The sequence below is a fragment of the Stylophora pistillata genome, chromosome 13 (genome assembly GCF_964205215.1).
Source record: "Stylophora pistillata chromosome 13, jaStyPist1.2, whole genome shotgun sequence".
NCBI classification, from domain to species: Eukaryota; Metazoa; Cnidaria; class Anthozoa; order Scleractinia; family Pocilloporidae; genus Stylophora; species Stylophora pistillata.
Genome location: NC_142531.1, coordinates 7,220,668 through 7,240,675, shown reverse-complemented (window position 1 = coordinate 7,240,675; position 20,008 = coordinate 7,220,668). Strand labels below are relative to the sequence as shown.

Here is a 20,008-nt window from a genome sequence, read left to right as displayed (position 1 = left end):
GCGATTTCAATCTCAAGATCTTTGTATTTTGAAAGCTTCTCAATTATTATTATTATTATTATTATTATTATTATTATTATTATTATTATTATTATTATATGCAGTAAAAACGTGTGTGTGTGTGTGTGTGCCATATACAGTAAAAGCAACACGAGGCGCCTAAGCGTAGCTAATCAGTGAATAAAATAGAAGCAAAATCTAACATTATAACTAAAAACTAACATCATCGTTATAAACCGATAATATATATATATATATATATATATATATATATATGAGATTGTTCTTCTTTCCAGAGTTCGCCTACGAGTTAAATTACCACTTTAAAAGTGCGCGCAATATTTAGAGCTCCTGAGAGACACGCCTTCTGCATCTTCTTAAGCACACCTTTAGCTTTACTGGCTTCTGTAGAGTGACATCCAAGTGCGCGCAATATTTAGAGTTCCTAAGAGATACGCCTTCTGCATCTTCTTAAGCACACCTTTAGCTTTACTGGCTTCTGTAGAGTGACATCCAAGTGCGCGCAATATTTAGAGTTCCTGAGAGACAGGCCTTCTGCATCTTCTTAAGCACACCTTTAGCTTTACTGGCTTCTGTAGAGTGACATCCAAGTGTGCGCAATTTTTAGAGTTCCTAAGAGACACGCCTTCTGCATCTTCTTAAGCACACCTTTGGCTTTACTGGCTTCTGTAGAGTGACATCCAAGTGCGCGCAATTTTTAGAGTTCCTGAGAGACACGCCTTCTGCATCCTCTTAAGCACACCTTTAGCTTTACTGGCTTCTGTAGAGTGACATCCAAGTGCGCGCAATATTTAGAGTTCCTGAGAGACACGCCTTCTGCATCTTCTTAAGCACACCTTTAGCTTTACTGGCTTCTGTAGAGCGACATCCAAGTGCGCGCAATATTTAGAGTTCCTGAGAGACACGCCTTCTGCATCTTCTTAAGCACACCTTTAGCTTTACTGGCTTCTGTAGAGCGACATCCAAGTGCGCGCAATATTTAGAGTTCCTGAGAGACACGCCTTCTGCATCTTCTTAAGCACACCTTTAGCTTTACTGGCTTCTGTAGAGTGACATTCAAGTCCTTGGACCATCCCCCGAGTACATCTAAGATGATATTGCACTGGTTGATCTCGTACCCTGGGGATTATTATTATTATTATGCAGTATACACGTTAGGATGCTAGTGAGCTAAGCAAGATAGGGCGAGAATTCGTAGCCTATCTGTATGACAGGACTGTTAACTATAATAATATCTAATACTACTTAAATATAAATGATCAATATAAAATGATAAAAGTGTCAATTGGCCCAATACTAAGATGTCTTTTTTTTTTTTTTTTTTTTATAATGTTCATGATTTACTGTTCGGCTTTTAAAATATCCTTAACTTAAAATGTTCATAAAATACTGTTCATAAAAACCAAATCATAATGTCCTTAAAATTCTTACGATGTAACCAGTTTAAATGTTCTTGCAATGTTCAGATTGCTACTTAATACAGCTTAATACAAAGATACAGCTAATATAATAATACAGCTTAATACAAAGAAGCCCTTCATTTCAGTTTCCATAGCTTTAGACCATCCTCCAAGTACATCTACAATGACGTTTACTTGTGGGATCTTGTATCCTGGGTGTTGTTTTGTCAGCTCAAGTCTAAGTGCTCCATACTTCTTGGTCTTTTCTTTGTCTTTCTTGTCTCTGTTGTTGATCAAAGGGCAGCTCATTTCCACCATAAGAACCTTCTTCTTCTTATTATTATTATTATTATTATTATTGTTATTATTATTATTATTATTATTATTATCGTTATTATTATTATCATTATATCGTATGGAGTAGAAAAGACATGCATTCTTACACCCTCGTGTTTCTATGAAAACTGCACTTAATGAAATGCCTTAATGCGGGTCTAAACATATGGCCGTTTTCGGACACATCGGCTTAAAAGGCACAGCGGGAGGCGGAAATCCTTTTTCCAGCCACCTACGGAAGCACGCCTGAACCGATGTACGCAAACCCATTAAGTTCTTCGTCCGTCTAGCTAGGATCTTGGGAGATGAACATTTTACTATATCTCGATTGTTACTTAACAGTTCCCGTTTATCTGTCGATTGAAGTGCTTTTAGAACTGGATTAAATCCACCGATGAGCTACGTCGAAGCACGTTTGTCACTAAGGACAACGTGCATGGAACGAAGAAACTTGTCACGAAACAGTGTTTCTTTTTATTGTAAGGCGCGTAATTGCCGAACTGCGAAAGTAGAGTACATGTCCTTATTTCCTTCCAAAATGCATTGGTATTAATACAATTTATGTTGCGGAATATTTGGTGTACATAAACCTTAAAAGATTTTGCTGGGAGCTCTTCCGGTGGAGATTAAATGTTGTTAGCGTATGATGCATTATAATACGTTAATTATTTTAAGAGTACGGGATCACTGTAACCTCTTTTTCTTCAGGATCCCTCATTGCAAGCGAAAAGAGACAACTTTTTAATGTCTCTTCAGTCGCTCTTTCACTATCTTAAGATAGCTAGGAAATCGAAATTATAAAAAAGTGCAATTGCGGCAAATGTGAAAAATTTTAAAAATGGTACTTGAATATTTATGAATGTTTGTATTCATGGAACCAAGGGACATTGTCCTTCTAATTAATCTATTTCGCTTGGAAATAACTGCATTCGCATTCATTTCCCGTCTTTGAAGAAGGAAAGAACTGTTTCACTGCTAATAAGCGAACAGGTGCTTTCCGGTCTCTCTACTCTCCCATCTCTTCCAGTACTTAAGTCGGTATTCATTTTTGTAACCCTTGTACAAATAGTGATTTTTGATTAGTGTGAATCTTGATTTTTAACTTCTCAGAGCAAATTATACAAAGGTGACTAATATTTATTTAGCTAAAAAGGTAAATGTTACTTTTTGGTTGCTCCGAAATTTTAATCTGAATAAACTATTGTCTCCTTTGACATCGACCTTCGTATCAGCTTATCGCAGTTTCGTTCGTAATATTGGCAGTGTTGTGTTTTTACCCGACATTTTAAGAGACGTGTCTCCTGATATGCAAATACAATGCGAGGTTTAACAAGTAAAAGATCACTTAGCAACTCAAGAACTGAAATATCCGTTTTACTCAGTAACAATTTTCTATGCCGCTTAGTTATGTTTACCAGTTCGCGTCGTTTAACTCGACTTCCATGCAAATAATGCCCTGAGAAGAAAATTGCTTTGTGCATAACACCTCAAGGAGAACGAAAAGTTCTAGAATTTGCATTCACGTTTTCTGTACTCGTGATTTTACCGGCGTGAAGCTGCAAGGATAGCGATCAAAGTTTCTGGAAGAGTGGCTTGAAGGATCGATGATTGCATGCGCAGTGTGTTCAGAGTTCATGATTATTGGAATTCTCCTTGTTTCAAGGTTCGAAAGTCAACTTTTTTTGGTCTCGAGCAGAAAACTCTGAGTTAAGCACCTGAGAAAATCACACGTGAGTGCAAGTAATTTGTAAACATGGAGCGTGCAGTCGATGTATTGCGAGACGCTTCAATATGGCTCCGATCTCTGCCGAGGGGAGATTTTACCGAGAAAGATGCTCCAACCAAAAAACCTGACGCCATCTGGTCCAAAACTAAAGAACCCCAGATCGTCGTTGAAACAGAGTCGTTTGAAAAAAAGAAACCAAAAGAAAAACACGACGAGTTCGACTTCGACAAGGCGGGAGAAAAGCTACGAGAGAAGCTTGACTCGGTTATAGCTCTTCCAAGCGAACTGAAGGAAAAATTCCAAGCGAAATTTCTCCGCAACACCGCAGTTAAAGTTGAGATTTCCGAGAAAGAAGAGACCAGATCCGGGAAGGAAACCGACTTTGATCGAGAGTATGACATAATTGAGTTGCGAGAAAATATATTCGTCATCGGAGGGGCGAGTGAGGGCAGCGAAAGCGAGCCCTCTTCAGCTGTTGGAGTCTTCAATTGCACCGAAAGAACATGGAGGGAAATTGCGCCTTTGCCTGTGAAGACAACTGCTTGCTATGCTACGGAAGTAACAGCTATTCCTGCTCTTGTGGTAGCGGGTGGGTTTGGGGGATGGAAGGCTCTTAACACGGTACAGATGTATGACTGGGTTACCAAGGAATGGAGCGTCCTCAAACCGATGAGAAAACGACGATGGGGTTGTTATGCGACAGGGACAGAGCACGGAATTCTCGTTGCTGGAGGTTGCGATCAGGGCACTGTTCTAAACAGTGTCGAGCTCTATAACATCAAGAGGAGAGAGTGGTTTACACTTCCAGAGATGCAGGAGCCACGCTGCAACTTTGGTGGCGGAATCATCGACCGGAAGCTGCTTGTGGTCGGAGGCGGATCAGGCTTCTACTTCAACACCGCAAAGAATTCTGCTGAAATATTCGACGGACAGAAAGGAAAATGGACGAAGCTACCACCGATGAAGCGAAAGCGCTACGGCTGTGCTGCTGTGGCATGGAAGAAAAAGCTTTTTGTGGTTGGTGGTTGTGATAAAAATGGATCTGATGTGTTAGAAGTTGAGGCGTTTGATTTAGAGGGACATGTGTGGCTAAACTTCCCTCCGATACCAGTGGGATATTCCTTGTGCCGGGCTAAAATTGTCCAAAACATGCTTGTGGCGTTTGGCGCCGATGGAGGCGAAAATACTGCATATGCCTTTGATTTTGAACTCAACAAATGGGAGAAGTATATCGAGTTACCTCGCGGACGAAGTGCTTTTGCTATTGGAGTTGTTGGCGTTTAAACTATTGAAGTAATTGTACAGTTCTATCTTAAAAAATTCTACAAACTCGCTTTGCTCGAAAGAACTGAAATGGCTGCGTACGAGCTCTAAGGGCACGAAAAATTTCCAAAAGTAATTTTTTAGAGTATTTCTCTACTTGGTCAGTTGCCTATTTTAGGGGGGGGGGGGGGCATGCTGAAAACTTAACCAACTGAAGAGCTCGAAAAAATTTCTGTATGTACATTATCAGTACTTTTCCAAAGTAAGGCTTCACTGAATCTGTCGGCAATTAAATAACATGATCAGAAAACTATTTGTGAATCATTCAATTAGGAAGTTTTTCATTGCCCCTTAAGTAGATATTGCTGCAAGAACGTGTCAGAACATTCTGCATAAGTATTTCATGGTTTTGCGTCGATATGGCCTGTAGGTTTTTAGACTGTTGTAGAATGTTATAGATGTGCCATTCATAGTATTTAAATAATGACGCAAAACATTTTCTCTGCTTTTTTTTTTGCTGTAAGTAACAAAAATAATCATAATTGTTTCTAGGAAGTGACTAATTCTTGTTTACGAATATTTTTATATAGTTGATCTCTGCGTCATGTGGCAGAATCAAGCCAGAAAGAAATTTGTGATGTTCATTTGTTTACGCAATAACATCACCTTTGTAACTTGCTCTTTGAAAATGTCGAATTATTGCGATCGTTATCTTAAAATATTCTTTTGTATTACGGTCCAGTTTTAAAATATGCAGATAGAAAACAATTAGTTCTCACGACCTTTGCCCACTCTTTGTTACGCGCTATTGATTGGTCACTGTTATTAATCTTCGATATGGTCACGTGAAGAAGACGAGAGCGAGGTATACTTCAGACTTCTGGCCTGCTCAATGACCCTTTTCCCTGACTGTGGCCCCGACCACACTATTGAGTCTTCATAAGTGTCTGTTTTCGTCTGAAACGCAGTGAAGCAAAATTTTCACCAACTGTGGCCATTTTCATCTGAAAGTGCATACATTTGGATGAGTTTTGATTTGTCTATTCCGCATGAGAAGGACCGAAACGCAGATAAAAGCGTCAGTATTTGACGCAGTTTCCATTATTTACAAAATCCTCCGTTTTCACTTGTCCACTTAAAGAACAGAGCGTTTTTAAATTCTCTTCTTTCCTAAAATCTCTGTTTTCATCCGCGTTCTCGACCGTTTTAGTATTGTAAAGCCCTAAATATACAATATATTGTCATTGTTCCTTCACTGTATATAGAATGATTTCCCTAGCATTGGAACCTTCTTTTACTTTTTCACATCAATTTGCAAGCAATTAGTTTTATCATTCGAGTGCGATAAAAAAATGCTTATATTTGTTTCCGTTGGCACTAAGTGAGGTGCACTGAGATCTTTGTTTCTGTTTTCGTATAGGTCAGTTATGGTAACATACTCCGCACTTCAGAGCGCCTCCACTATAATTCTGTTCTCTGAGAAGATGGATTAACTTGAATATCCCCTTATTTGACGAAAAACTCGATGTGCGAAGTTCCGGTGTCGCAGTGATATGTGTACCCCTGTGATATGTGTATCCCCGCACACATATCACTAGTGATATGTGTACCCCCTCCAATATGGCGGCCAGTGATATGTGTATCCCCCACCCCCCTCCCCTCCAAAAAATAAAGAATTCCTTTTTTTTCAAATATAGACTAGTGAGCAACACTTCTGCGAAAAGTAGTTTGTAAAACTGTTTTTATTTTCCGACGCGTTTCGTCTAACTGTCGTAGACTTCTTTAGGGAGTCTTGCAAGTATAACTAAACGCCTGTATGTATAAGCCAAAGTTAAGGGGACCGATGACCGTAGAGGTTTGGCCAGACTTACGAACAAGAACAAGCGAACGGGAGCAGGCGAAGTTGTGAAAAATTTAAAACGTGTAAGGCCAAGCCTCTACGGTCATCGGTCCCCGTAACTTTGGCTTATAAATACAGGCGTTTAGTTATACTTGTAAAACTCCCTGAAGAAGTCTACGACAGTTAGACGAAACGCGTCGGAAAATAAAAACAGTTTTACAACTACTGTTCGCAGAAGTGCTGCTCAGTAATATATATTTAAAAAATTATTAAAAAATAATTTAAAAAATTGTCCATAAATGGTTATTTCCAGCGCGTACTCCCCCTTCTTGGAGTTTGTTGATATTTTTTTGCATTGACTGATAGGTTACACTTTTGTACAAGGCACATGCAGTTTTAGAGTTTGCCCTTGATTTACAGGTGGCTTGTTATGTTCACAAATTAATAAGCATTATTGTGCTTTGGAACAATGTCAAGGTTTTGTAGTTTCATTGCTGTTTTGCAAGAATGTGTGACATTTATAACGTAGAAAAAAGTTTGCTCTGAAATTTTTATTTTGGATAGTACATGTACATTTGAGGAAGACTGAAACATTGCAAGCAGATATTGCTTATCATGGAGTGGAAATCACCTTTAATAGTAGATTAATACTATCAGTTAACAATCATTTTTTATTTATATACTTATGTTAATTTATCAATAAAAATACTTGATCTTTCGCATGTAGTTCAAATTGGTTGGCCTGTTGTTTTTGTGAGCACTTATTAGACACAACATACACTGCTCAGAATTAGAAAAACATCCAGGTTGTCCATACTGGCAAATACTGGACAACGCAGACTTCGGTTGTCCTGATAAGGACTTGGTTGTCCAGGGCCGTACAGATTTCAAAACAAAATACGACAACAACAACAACAACAACAACAACAACAACAACAATATATAGAAGACCCTTTTAAAGGTGAATTCAAAAGGATTTGATGTATACTGAGTGATTGATGTAAATACGGAACGTGAACACGAAATAGTTTCCACACGCGGTAGAGTTCTAGACCTTTAATTTACCAGAAAAACTTATTGCGTAAACACACTTTTTAGGTGTCAGATCGGTTGAAACTTTAAAATATAAACCCACAAAATCTGTCCCTCGTAACCGCCATGTTTTCCTTGAAAGCTTTGGAGACCCGGGTACAAAGCTTCAGTGTTTTGTGTATCCCTACCGGGGGTACACATATCACTAGTGATATGTGTGCGGGGATACACATATCACGGGGGTACACATATCACTGCGACACCGGCGAAATTTCCGCGTTTTTCCGCGAGAGATACAAACTCACGCGTGACGCCCACGCGTGACTTGTTTTTCCATTCGAAAAGACCGGGAGAAATTGGGAACAAAAAACAGCGCAACATGGCGGAAAACATGAATTGCTTCAGTCTGGAGAAGATTACTTACTTTGCAGTACTTTGGCACCAGTTACCGAAGTAGAGGTAAAGTTAACGTAAATTAGAGATTGTCGTACAGACATTTTAAAATTTGTTATACTATCTGAACCTCTAATCCTGAAGGAGAATGATTAAGTTCTCAACCTGGGTTAATTCATTGTGTTTATACATGACAACTTAATTTAAAGTTAATGACGCCACAATTCCTTTTGAAACTTTCCCCATAATTCATCACCATGAAGTATGTCGAGGGGAGGCGCTCATTCACCTTCCCTTAATCTTCAAGTGTTGATGAAATGAAATTTCGAACTGGAGAAAAACAAGACCATATGCCGGCTAACTTGGCAAGATTTCTGTATAACTCCTTACCTAATTATGCATAGAATTAATCGATGAAAGAAAACAATGGCAAAACAACAGATTACCTTTGGGACCACTGCTTTGTTTCAGGATAGCAAGGAGTTATATGGAAATCTTTCTGCTGACTTTTCCTAGGTCAGATGTGTGTCATTTTTGTAGCATCATACATGACCTGAATTTCTAAAAATGGTCAGTTGATCTCCATACTTAGGTAACCAAAGTGTTTCAACAACTTCCCAACAACAAAAATGTCCCAAAAATATTCCTAAAATTATTAGGTGTTCCAAATAATTCTAAATCGCCTGTTACTAACCATTACCCTTTATTAAAAGACATTGGTGACAGTTATTAACAATACAAGTGGTCAGCGTGTCGGACTCACAATCCGTCGCTCCCGGGTTCGAGTCCCGCCCTGACCACTACCTGAATTTGTTTCACGGTGGCTCCGAGTTCAAATCCTCAGCCATGCTTGTAAATAGCCAACTGGTTTGCCTCTGGCCAGTCGGGATTCTTAACAATGTTGTGTTCAATTTGAATTATTTGTTTATAGCCCACAATGTAAACTACTGGGTTACCAGTAATTGTGTTAGCTATTAAAAAAGTTAATTTTTTTTTTTTTACTTGCTATCACTAGACACGAACAATGGTCACCAGAGTTAAATTTAGACTTTTATCAAGTATCACTTATTTTGTCCACACCATACAGAGAAACACACACACAAGTGTACATACAGGTGCCTGTAGGTCAGCATGAACCTTGAAGCCAGTTTATTGCAAAACTGCCCCAAGAAAACCAGGCATAAGTACAGTATAATGCTAAACACAACACCACTGGATACAAATACTCCAAAACCATGTTGTGGAAAAATAAGGGGAGCATATACCCCCAACCTGCTCAAATCAGATGCAGTAAGGCCAAATCTAGGGGATGAGGTACACGGAAAACTGGTAATACAAATAGCTAAAAGCAAATATCTCAGAAGTTAACAACAAAATTTGGGTATAAGAGAAAGAGTGCTGACCTAAACTGACTCAAAATTTCACCAAACAACACTATATATTGCCATTAGTTCTTCATAATTCCACTAAAAAAAGTCCCAGTCCCCTGATCTGTGCCTACAAAATAGCTATTTCTGCCTTTTCTGTGATGCTCCACCATTAGAAATACTATACTCTCACAAGCCATTTAGACTATGATAATAAGGGTCACTTTGTCACAAACGTCATTCACTGATTCTAAGCATTACACACCGGTACAGGATTAACTCAGTGTCACTTTAACTTTCACTAAGGTCACTTATAGTTGTAAGACATCATTCAGTGTAAACAAATATCCATCACTGTCACTAAAATAACTAATATTCACTGTTATTACACGACGCAGGCAGTCAGAGGGCCAATAACTAAAATCGACCAATCAAAATGCTCTATTGCCGGTCAATATTCTCTCAGTATTGGACCGGGCACTGTCCCAAATGGTCCCAAATGATACCGCACTTGTGTCCCTTTGAACTTCAGTCGTATAATAAATCTCTTATTAACCAAGCTTGCTCGGGACCATACTGGAAGAATATCGGCCCTCTGTCTTTTTTGTATGGACCTCACTGTGCTCAGTCTGTACTGTCAAGACCTCGGGCCGATATTCTCCCAGTATGGCCTTCGTGCTTGGTTAATAAGATATATTTATTAAACATTGGTGGTTATTTAACATTGTTATTAAACGTAGTGGTAACTGAAATCAGATAAGATATAGACTTGGTTGTTGGAAACATCTTTAATGATTGAAAGAAAAACACTTTTTGACTCCTGTTGTGTTTGGTACACTGTCCCATGACTCTGACAAAGAGACAGATTTTTCCATTGAAATATTATCTTACAAGGGAAATGCATCCAAGAATAACTGAGGAATAAAAATCACAGTCAATTACAGTTTCCTGTGTCCAAGTATAGCAGAAGGGAATAATCTCTAGCAGCTAGAATGACCACCCTTAATGTATAGCATCTTTGAACTTGTGAAGTAACTGAGTACTACTATGCATGCTTACAGTCTGATCTAATAGCATTATTTGTGATAGTTGTAGACTAATTGAAAACTGTCTGCTTTAATATCAGTATGATCTTTGACAGACTGCTCTTTTGCTATGTGAAACTTCAAGGTGTTCAGCTGATGGTCAGATAATTACAAATTGTTTTTAATGTTCTCTTATCATAAACTGCATTGTTTAGCACAGCAGTTAACCAATACAGGAGCATTCAGTTACTTAATGAACGGGGTATGAGAATTGCAAAAGTACTGCCTAGCAAAGTACTGGTGTGCACTGTTAGGTTACTTTAACACTCCTTTCTCCCAATTAATTTACCTAATAGATTGTTAGCAAAGATGTACCCTCTGTGGCCTTTGAAGCCAACGTTCTTTCTTGTGAGCAAACCTTGGTGAATGGCTTGTCTATGATAATTGCTTGGATGCTTGGTCTGTGGAAAACCCTTGGACCTGGCCTGTGGACAAATCTTGGAGTGAGGCCTATGGGTAAGCCTTCAGTTGGTAACTGGCCCGTAGACAAGCCTTGGTGGGTGGGCTGTGGACAAGTCTCAGAAGGTGGCCTTCGAAAAACTCTTTGTACACAGTCTATGGACAAGCCTTGATGGGTGACCTGTGGACAAGCCTCGGTATGTGACTTATGGAACAGTCTAATGGTAGGTGCTCTGTGGACAAGCCTGAGAAGGTGAATTGTGGACAAACCTTTGACAAGTCATTCTGGACAAAGGAGAATTGTAGATCTGGGATAAGAGTAGTCACTGGATGAGGCTGGAAAGAAAGTACATGACTTGACGGTTGAAACTACAAACAAAATACAGCAGGTAAATTCTAACTGTTTTTTTCAAACTGTACTGAACATTTTTTATCACAAAAAACTCAGGGAGGGCTGTTAGATCTCACTATGAATTTTTGTGATCAGTCATGCATCTCTTGCAAGCATAGGATAACAATTGACAGCACTTTGGCCATCTGTACCTTAATTATTGTTAAATATCATAAGCTTAAGCTTGTTGCTGCCATAGCTTATCCTGGTTTTCATGGCATGAGTATTACTAGTTCTGCAGGATGGGATGCAGAAATTGTGCAAGTTTCCTTCCATTTATAGTTTTCCAGTAGCCCTCCATAACCATGGGTGGGGAACAGCTCCACAAGAGTAAAGTGTCTTTTGTAAGAACAAAGCAAAATGACCCTCTTCCAAATTTCCATCATATAAAGCAGTTAAATTATAAACCTCCTTACAAACCTTCAACAGCCAAATTTGTCAAAATTTGAATTTGTCATCCTCTCAGAATTTCTCTAAAACCCTTTAGCTCCCAGAAGTGATTAACATGTAACTTCTCCTCATAATATCTACACATTATCTGGCAAACAAGTAATGAGAATCCTCATGCTTATCAGATATGGGTTGTGATCTTGATCTAACACCAAATTCTCATAACTAACTTACATGGAAATATGTAGTAGCCAGAGGCAGTGCTTTCAATAAGACGCAGCACCTGCTGGAGCTCCGGCGGGTATTCTGTTGCAAGTCACCGGGTATATTTCACTGCGCTCAAGTCGCAGTAACCATGCTAAGTCACAATCAAGTCGCTCTCCGGCGGGTGTTGTATTGAGTTAGCCACCTATTTCAAATCTTATTGAAAGCACTGCAGAGGGGAGAATTAACAATCAGATCTTGGGAGTTAAGGGGGAGGTGACAAATACTCGATAGTGACTTTTTAAATACAAGGCTGAGCTCTAAGAAAAAGTGAAGGGAGCCTACTGCTCTGAAATTATGAAATCTAGGGTACCCAGCATATGCTTTTCTATGAAAAAACTAAAAGTCCTAAGCCACCCAAGAGTGAAGTAAGGCGCCAGGGGCCACCGGGCGCCGCTAGGCCACAGCCCTGATATTAATGAAAAAAATGAAAAACATGTTATAGAATGCAAGAAGAGCTTATTAAATCATTTGATCATAGTTGATAGACACCTATCCATTTGAATCCTTGAGGTGCCCAGGGGTCTGTTGACAATTTTAGGTGGCTAGTTTCACCTAGGATCTAGGATTAGGGTGAATACATTTTTTTTTTATTTGCACAATTTCAAACCTGAGTCATTTTGAAACTCTTTCATGAGAGAGATTTATCTTTCTCTTCATGTGGGAATATGAATAAATAGGAATACAATTGCCCAGTCAAATAAAAAGGTAATGATGAGATCTTTACAGACTGTATTAGGGTTATTTTAAAAGAAAAATTCACGATAGGACTAAAATGGTGTGTTGTTTTATGATTAAAAATTATTGCTTTACGATATTTTCAGATAGGAGCAACTGCACACCCACTCCTCCCTGGCCCAACAATAGTCAACTGCACACCCACTCCTCCCCTGAGCCAACAACAGTCAACTGATAACGTGTAAGGGTTAATGTTGAGTTATGGGAGGGGTAGGTACGCAGTTGTTCAGATTGATCCAGAATGACTAACCCTCTTCAGTAGACACACCCATAGTACCGTTGCTGAGATTCGTTCGATCTCCCGTCAAAATAACGCTGTTTTTTGTGTTTAGATAAAGTTGGTTTTGAAACCTGTTGAGAGAGTGAACGCATGAAAAAAAATACCCCGCGAGGTCAAGGATGGACTGCAAACCGATCTGAATTGCAATTTTTTCTTGTTATTATTCATGATTTTCTCTCACCTGCTCATGCTTCTGAGATGTTACTCGAGTGTGGAAAGTTCTGTGGCCGTTTAGGTTTCCTAACTTGGTTTACAAGCTTCAGGATTAAAGAAAAGCTTCGTCGATGAAGACACAAAGGCTTCTGCAATAGCCACGCGAGGACTTTCCAAAGGTAACAGGCGAAAGGTCGCACATTGTACAGTGACATTGCAACGCAATCATGGCCGCACAAGATGGCAACCAAAATGGCTGACTTGTGATTCTTTGCTTTTTAAGGTAGCTAATGGTTTTCCTTGTAAAGTTGAACTAATCCTATCGTGTTCTTTTGAAAAATTTCTAGTCTAAAAGAGGAAAAGAAACATGGAATATGGAAATCAAAGAGAGCTTCTGAAATCGGTGAGTGGAAATCTTCAATGCTTTTAAAAGTAGGCATTTAGGTCTGTAGTTCTGTTACAGGCCTCTTGTTGATGCGGCTAAAACAGCGATAATGTACATGTAGATAACTTGTTTTTCTATCGAAAGTCCGAAGGCAGAGATGTGGAAGATTGCTAAAGGTTTTGTTTCCATCAATCCTCGCTTTAAATCCACTCGCAACCTTGTCTGTTTTCGTATATAAGAACGATCCTTCGCAGTAAAGCACTATTTGAGCAATAGTGGAAATCAGACCTGAAAAAAATTTCAGGCCTGTACGGGATTCGAACCACTGACCTCTGCGATACTAGTGCAGCGCTCTACCAATTGAGCTAACAAGCCAACTGGGAGCAGGCCATCAAATTAATTCGATATAAACCCGTAGATGATAAATCGAACAACAGTTCTAAGTTTCATGATGATTTTCGTTTTTTCGTTCATGATGTGTTTTCTAGTAGATTTCCGTATTTTTTTCTGCATTTCGATTTCAAACAGGGAACTAATTACAATATGTCACTAAAGCAATTTTGTTGTCTCGCGGTGTATTATTGCTTAACAATCAGAAATGATTTATACCTTAGGCGTTTGATCACCTATTGTAGCGAATGTCAGACAAATAGCCCCAGACAACTCGCCCCCAATATGGAAACACTTGTGTTACGTTGGACAAATGCATTTTTTTGCTCGTAAAGTAACAATTTCTTGAAAGAAGATGAAAGTTTGTTTTTTATAGTACAGAAAGCTTCAAAACTAAAAAACAAACAGTTAAATCTGTTTCTCTTCAGCAACTTCAAAAAACAAACTTTCTTCTTTTTTTAAGAAATTATTACTTTATGAGCATAAAAAATATATTTGTCCAATGTAACATAGGTGTTTTCATATTGGGGGCCAGTTGTCTGAAGATCGGGGGCGAGTTATCTGGGGCTAATTGTCCAAGGGGTGAGTTGTCCGGATACCATTATGGCTTGTATACTCAAAATCCGAGTTTTATGCAACTGACCTCAGCTACAAGACTGCTAGCTTCTTAACATTTATTTATATCTTCTTTACCTTAATGCTCAAGCATGGCTAAGTTTGATAACAGTTTTCCAAACAAATATCAACTGATCCCCCCACAATTCTTCATAAGCATTCTTAGTCTACACGAGAACGAGGATTTTCACTACATTTCAATGGACGCCCTCTCTTCCTTACCGAATGCTAATGATAGATAAGCCTTTTCTGTAGTATTTACGATTATTTATTCAAAATAAAGACCATTTAAGCGAACATAGACAGTCTTAATCATCAATATATCTACTTCATAAATTGGATGTCCATATAAACTATACAATGTTAACGTCTGTAAACGTCATTCTCTTCAAGGGGATATACAGGTTTGGATATATCAACAAAGTTGAAGTGGTAAATTGGCCACCGTAACGATTACAAAAGCTGACGTTTCGAGCGTTAGCCCTTCGTCGGAGCGACATACAGGTTTGTTTCATTACTATCACAACGATAACAACTAGGAATCATTTTGTTTCTTTTCTTTGACAACGAGTCTAACCAGCTGTTTTTTATTCATGTTCTTCTCTTCTATGAGTCTGTGCTAAGGTCACTCGATTATCACTTTCATTGACATCTGACATCTGACAAATGGACATGTGACTGGACTGAATTCAAGTCGGTGGACGATTGAAAAAAGTGGATTGAAATCAAACTTACAAATCGACAAGGAACTGGATTGATATCAAAGTGGAAAATGGACAAATGGCTGGATTTAAATCAAGCGTACATGTTTTAAAGGTAGAATCCTGAATTAGGACAGTTTGGAGATAAACAGTAATAGATTGCGAAGGTGCACTTTAAACGCAATTATTGTGACAAGTTACAAACCATTTTTAAGATAATTTGAGATGAAAAGTTTTGACGAGGATTTTGTTTTCATGTAGCGTTTTCGTCCCCTTATAGCCAGATTTAAGTTTTCAAACGACATTCGTTTCAAAACGAGCCGTAGTGAAGACTTTCTCCATGTCGTTTAAGCATCAAGACGCAGAAGTTATGAAAACAAACCGATTAAAACTGAGAGATTTTGTGTAAGAATAACGGGTTTTTCAAACACGAGCTTATAGTCCTTACGATAAGTGAATGATGTGAATTATCTGCCTTTGAAAAACAAATCTAACTGCTATTAAAATGTGTTGGATAAATCACGAGATTAAACCACGAAAGTAGGAAATTTTGTGTCTGAATTGCCAGATCTTTGCTCACAAGGTCACGATTAGTAAAAGTAACTTGTCCTCTTAAGTCGTAAGTCGTATTCATGAAGGAATGTGTTTTTGTTTTTTTCTTTTGGAAGTTTAGTATTTAGCATCGTTCAGACGGCACTTTAATACACAATTCGTGACTCGTGAAAATGTCAATATTTCAAATCTTTCATCTATTTTATTCAAAAGCAAATAGTAGCGTTTACTGTGCACCTTCGCTTTTTTTAAGACAAATTGACAAATTTTCAGTTTTATTAAGAAAGAAAATCTTCAGTTAGTTATTTTTGTGAAACTATAGTATTTTTTTACCTTCTAAGCCCTTATCACAACTGTTTAATTTTCCCGCCAAAAACTTAGAAAAAAATACGCATGCGCCAATTTTTTTTTTTTTGAAAATGTTAAGTATAGTAACATCCGTTTAATACGATACAATTTTCCCGCCCAAAATACGCATGCGCCGTTTTTTTTTTTTTCAGAAGATGTAAATAAAATAAATTTATTTGTTAGTTGTGTATCTCACATGATGTACATTATTTAAAAGAAGTCAATAAACACTGCAATGTGCACTTTTTCATGTCTTTATTTCCTTGAATTTTGCCGGTCAATAAATAACAACAAGCATCTTATAATTAGTTAAGTGACTTTCAAGAAAAATTCGTTTAAATATATACTAAGACTTTTGGCGGGAAAATTTGGAGCAATTTGCACAGAGTTTGCCCTGACAACATTTTCAACAAAAAATTCAAATTGGTTTCCCGTTAAATGATGAACGAACAGAAACTCGTACAAAATTTTTTCATCCAAAAAAATTGTCTTCCAAATTTAATCTTATGGAATGAGAAACACTCCAATTTCAGCATCTTTTGTTTTAGAAATAAAGTCTTGTACGAGGTTTTGTTTGTTTGCATTTTTCGGCCGGTTTCGTCAAAGCATAAACAAAGCGCAAATACAGAGTTTTTTTTTTTTTTTTTTTTTAAAGAGATTTTAGCCTTCACGAAGAGAACATCTACATCAAATTAATAATGAAAATTACGTTGTGGCTTTTCAAAAAGCTACCTGTAAGAGTTGACATGTAAAAAATTTCTGTCGATCATTTTGAGTGCAGCCGTATATACTTCAAACTTGAGTGAAATTTTAAAAAAATTCGTAAGACTCCAGACTTTCATTTCAAACTCTGTATGTTGCTCAGTGTTTACATACCACGAAGAAAATGGCTAAAACAATCGTTAACTTACCAAATCTTAGGCAACAGGGCAAGCCAGAATGTTTGACCGAGGTTGATTCAAAGTAAAATTCCTCTCTTTATTTTTATAACTAAAATCCACCAGACAGACTGATTGGAATTTACAAAATGTATCTCAAGGTTGATTTTCAATAACATTGACTTGCCACGTTCCTTAAGACTATACCTACAAACTGAAAGTAAAGAGGCGTTCCAAATTTATTCTGCCCTGAGCTTGGTAGGATATCAAGTCAACTCGTCCGTGTCCATCGAAATTTTTTCAGAACGGGGGGGGATTCAGAGTAATTGTAAACTCCCTGTTGATAATGTCAATGATTTTCAATGCAATTCATCCGTCTACACAAGGAATGTTTTTTTTTTTTTTGGTAGAAATTCCGAGGTCTTTGGTCATCATTCAGTTATTGTCAGTTTCGCTTTAATTTTGAATGTATAGTTATGACAATTGATTAAAACGAGAGAATTCATTAAATAAAATTCCCCAAAGGATTTCTAATCACTGGTGGTTTTTTTGAATATTATATTTTTGCATCGAAAAGATGTCTTGCAACATGTCGTCCAAATCCAGTTGTTCTCATTTGAGAATTTGTACATACTGTAATATTTCTTTGAGTCCGCGAGAATTCATCTGTTTGAAAATTAATCAGTTTGCCAACCTTAAAAATCTTTGTTTGGTTTTCACGTCGGTAAGACGTCTAGCCTCTTTCTCATCCAGTGTGTAATAATAATAATAATTTAATATTTATATTGCGCAAATTAACATGTGGATATGATCAAATGCGCATCACAATACTTTTTGGGGGACTTTGGCCGGACTGCATCGGCAGTTTACAAACAATCGAAGGGAGCTTATTTGAAGATGCCCCCAATTCCCAGTAAACAGGCCAGACCACATCAAAGTAATCTCGCGAGTGGGTTCTTTAACGTCCCCTGCCTAACCAAATTAACTAATTAATAGATGCAGGAGACGGGACCTTCGGTTTATTCGTCCTTATCCGAGAAGACTAGAATGTCTATCGATTTCTTGTTATTATAGAGGTAGCGCATTCTCCTCAGTTATTTTAAGACCTTGAGTGTTGGTCCGGCCGGGGCTCGAACCATCGACCTCGACCTCCCACACAACAGTCCAGCGCTCTAACCAATTGAGCTAACCGGGAGGAACATTTACTAACAACCAATATAGTTCTCAAAAAATTAACTTCTGGCTCTTATATTATTTTTTGCAGCACCGAGATTTCAAATTCTCTTTCATTTTTCATGTCTAATCATTTCAAATATTCGGTTAATTGTTTTGTTTCTTGGCCCAAAATGCGTATGTTTTCTTTAGAGTATTCGTCGTTTCCTTTCCATAGTATTTGGTAATCTTTTTTATCAATCAGGACAATCATCCAGGCCCTATTGTTTTAAGTTCGAGTTCGCATTGTAAAGTTTTCTTTTCGTTTTGATTTTGAAAAACTGGCAAAATTTTGCTTAAACAAAATTTATTCACCAGCTCACTGCTTGGAAACGATAGCTCAGCTATCGAGTTACACCAAATATAACTTGATATTTGTTCAAACTTTAGCTCAGTGAGTGGAAATTTCAAATTAATCGAAAAAGAAAACACCAGTTTTCTTCGGCAAGAGTACCATATAACCCCATACATTAATTAGGCATTCAGCCTCGTAGACTTTGTTTTTAAAGTTTTGTCGTGAAATACAAAGAAGTGGAATGCATAATTAATGTATGGGTTAGATGGTACTCTTTCCGTTTTCTTCTTTCCTTTTTGTAAATTAGACCCACGTCAATTTTAAGAAACGTACTTCATGTGGGATTCTAATCGAATCTGAAACGTCGTATTAAATTTTAAAAGCAAAGTTAATTTTCATTCAGCAATAATCACTGATATCGGTTTTCTCAGGTTGTTTCTGTTTCTGTGTCAACTTATTGTACTTTCACTGACAAAGAATACGCAAATATCGGGGTACGTTTGCTTTTTCAAAAACGTGAAAGTGAAAATGAAGTTTTAAGCATTAGGCTTTGTTGCCTTAAGGTTTCTGTACCTAAATCTCGCAGAAAACAAAGTGCACCAGCAATTTCCTTTTGAGAACTAGTACTGGAAATATAAACTAATTCTATTTTCCTCATCAAGTGGCACTGTTGACAAACTGGGAGCCGGACTAACAAGCAAAAAATTGGCGTCCTAATTTTTGATCACTGAAGATTGCCAGAGACAATATAGGTTCAATGTTGTAATTACGGTTCACAAAGTCAGTTTGCCAAGCTTGATGACTAACCGAGAGCTAGGATTGCAGTGCCACTGATATGAGGACTAAATGTCGCTTTTTAGTATATACTAAAACAGTGGATAGCGTTGAAGGCGCGCTCTGATTGGCTAGTCAAACTCCGAATATCCTTTGCTATTTACCTCCGAGCAACTCAGGAAAAAAATGGCGTCCCGGTTTGCATCCGTGACAAGAGAAGAAATCACTCAAATTAACGACGAAGCAGTGTATATTATCTCACTGTTTTAGTATATACTAAAACAACTATTCACCTCAGTGTCGGTGGTTAGCGGTGGATATTTACCGCACCGCTTTGCGGCTCGGTAAATATCCACTACTAACCACCTCCACTTCGGTGAACTGAGTTGTTAAATATCCGATTTAAATGGTGGTCGTACATCTCAGAGGTTACATTGCAATTCTGTTGTTGACAATTCTACATGTCGATAAATGCATATTTCAAACGAAAATTCTAGAAAAAGGCCTCTCGCTGGATGTCCTTGTCTAATACAGGAGAAAAATTTGACTTCGCACTAATTTCTTCTTGTACCCATAATTATTCTTAATCGTCTTAGTAACATAATTTTTCCATCACAGGTTTTATATCTTACTTTCTTCGATTGATTCTGCACTGAAATTTGGCCAAATTTTCGTTCCAAACTACTCCATATTTGCATGCTCTCTTGATGTCTACACCACCATTTTATCGGAATACTTTATCGTTTAAGCTAATCTACATTCTTATCTTTACGACGTTCC

General features: G+C 37.8%; 1 protein-coding gene and 1 long non-coding RNA gene across 4 annotated transcripts; both read left to right on the top strand.

Moving 5' to 3' along the window:
* The first annotated feature begins 3,113 nt into the window (after positions 1-3,113).
* LOC111332096 (uncharacterized) lies at positions 3,114-5,527 on the top strand. The gene has a single exon (XM_022937364.2). It carries the CDS (start codon positions 3,511-3,513, stop codon positions 4,765-4,767), a length of 1,257 nt encoding a protein of 418 aa, XP_022793099.1. The 5' UTR covers positions 3,114-3,510; the 3' UTR covers positions 4,768-5,527.
* Positions 5,528-7,957: 2,430 nt separating this feature from the next.
* LOC111332093 (uncharacterized) lies at positions 7,958-17,481 on the top strand. Of its 3 annotated transcripts, none has more exons than XR_002694982.2 (5): positions 7,958-8,077; positions 10,760-11,251; positions 13,124-13,257; positions 13,426-13,481; positions 14,862-17,481. It is a non-coding gene; the product is annotated as an uncharacterized LOC111332093 (long non-coding RNA). The 3 variants fall into 3 exon arrangements; XR_002694981.2 differs by having other exon boundaries at positions 12,978-13,257; XR_015994779.1 differs by lacking the exon at positions 13,124-13,257.
* Positions 17,482-20,008: the final 2,527 nt, after the last annotated feature.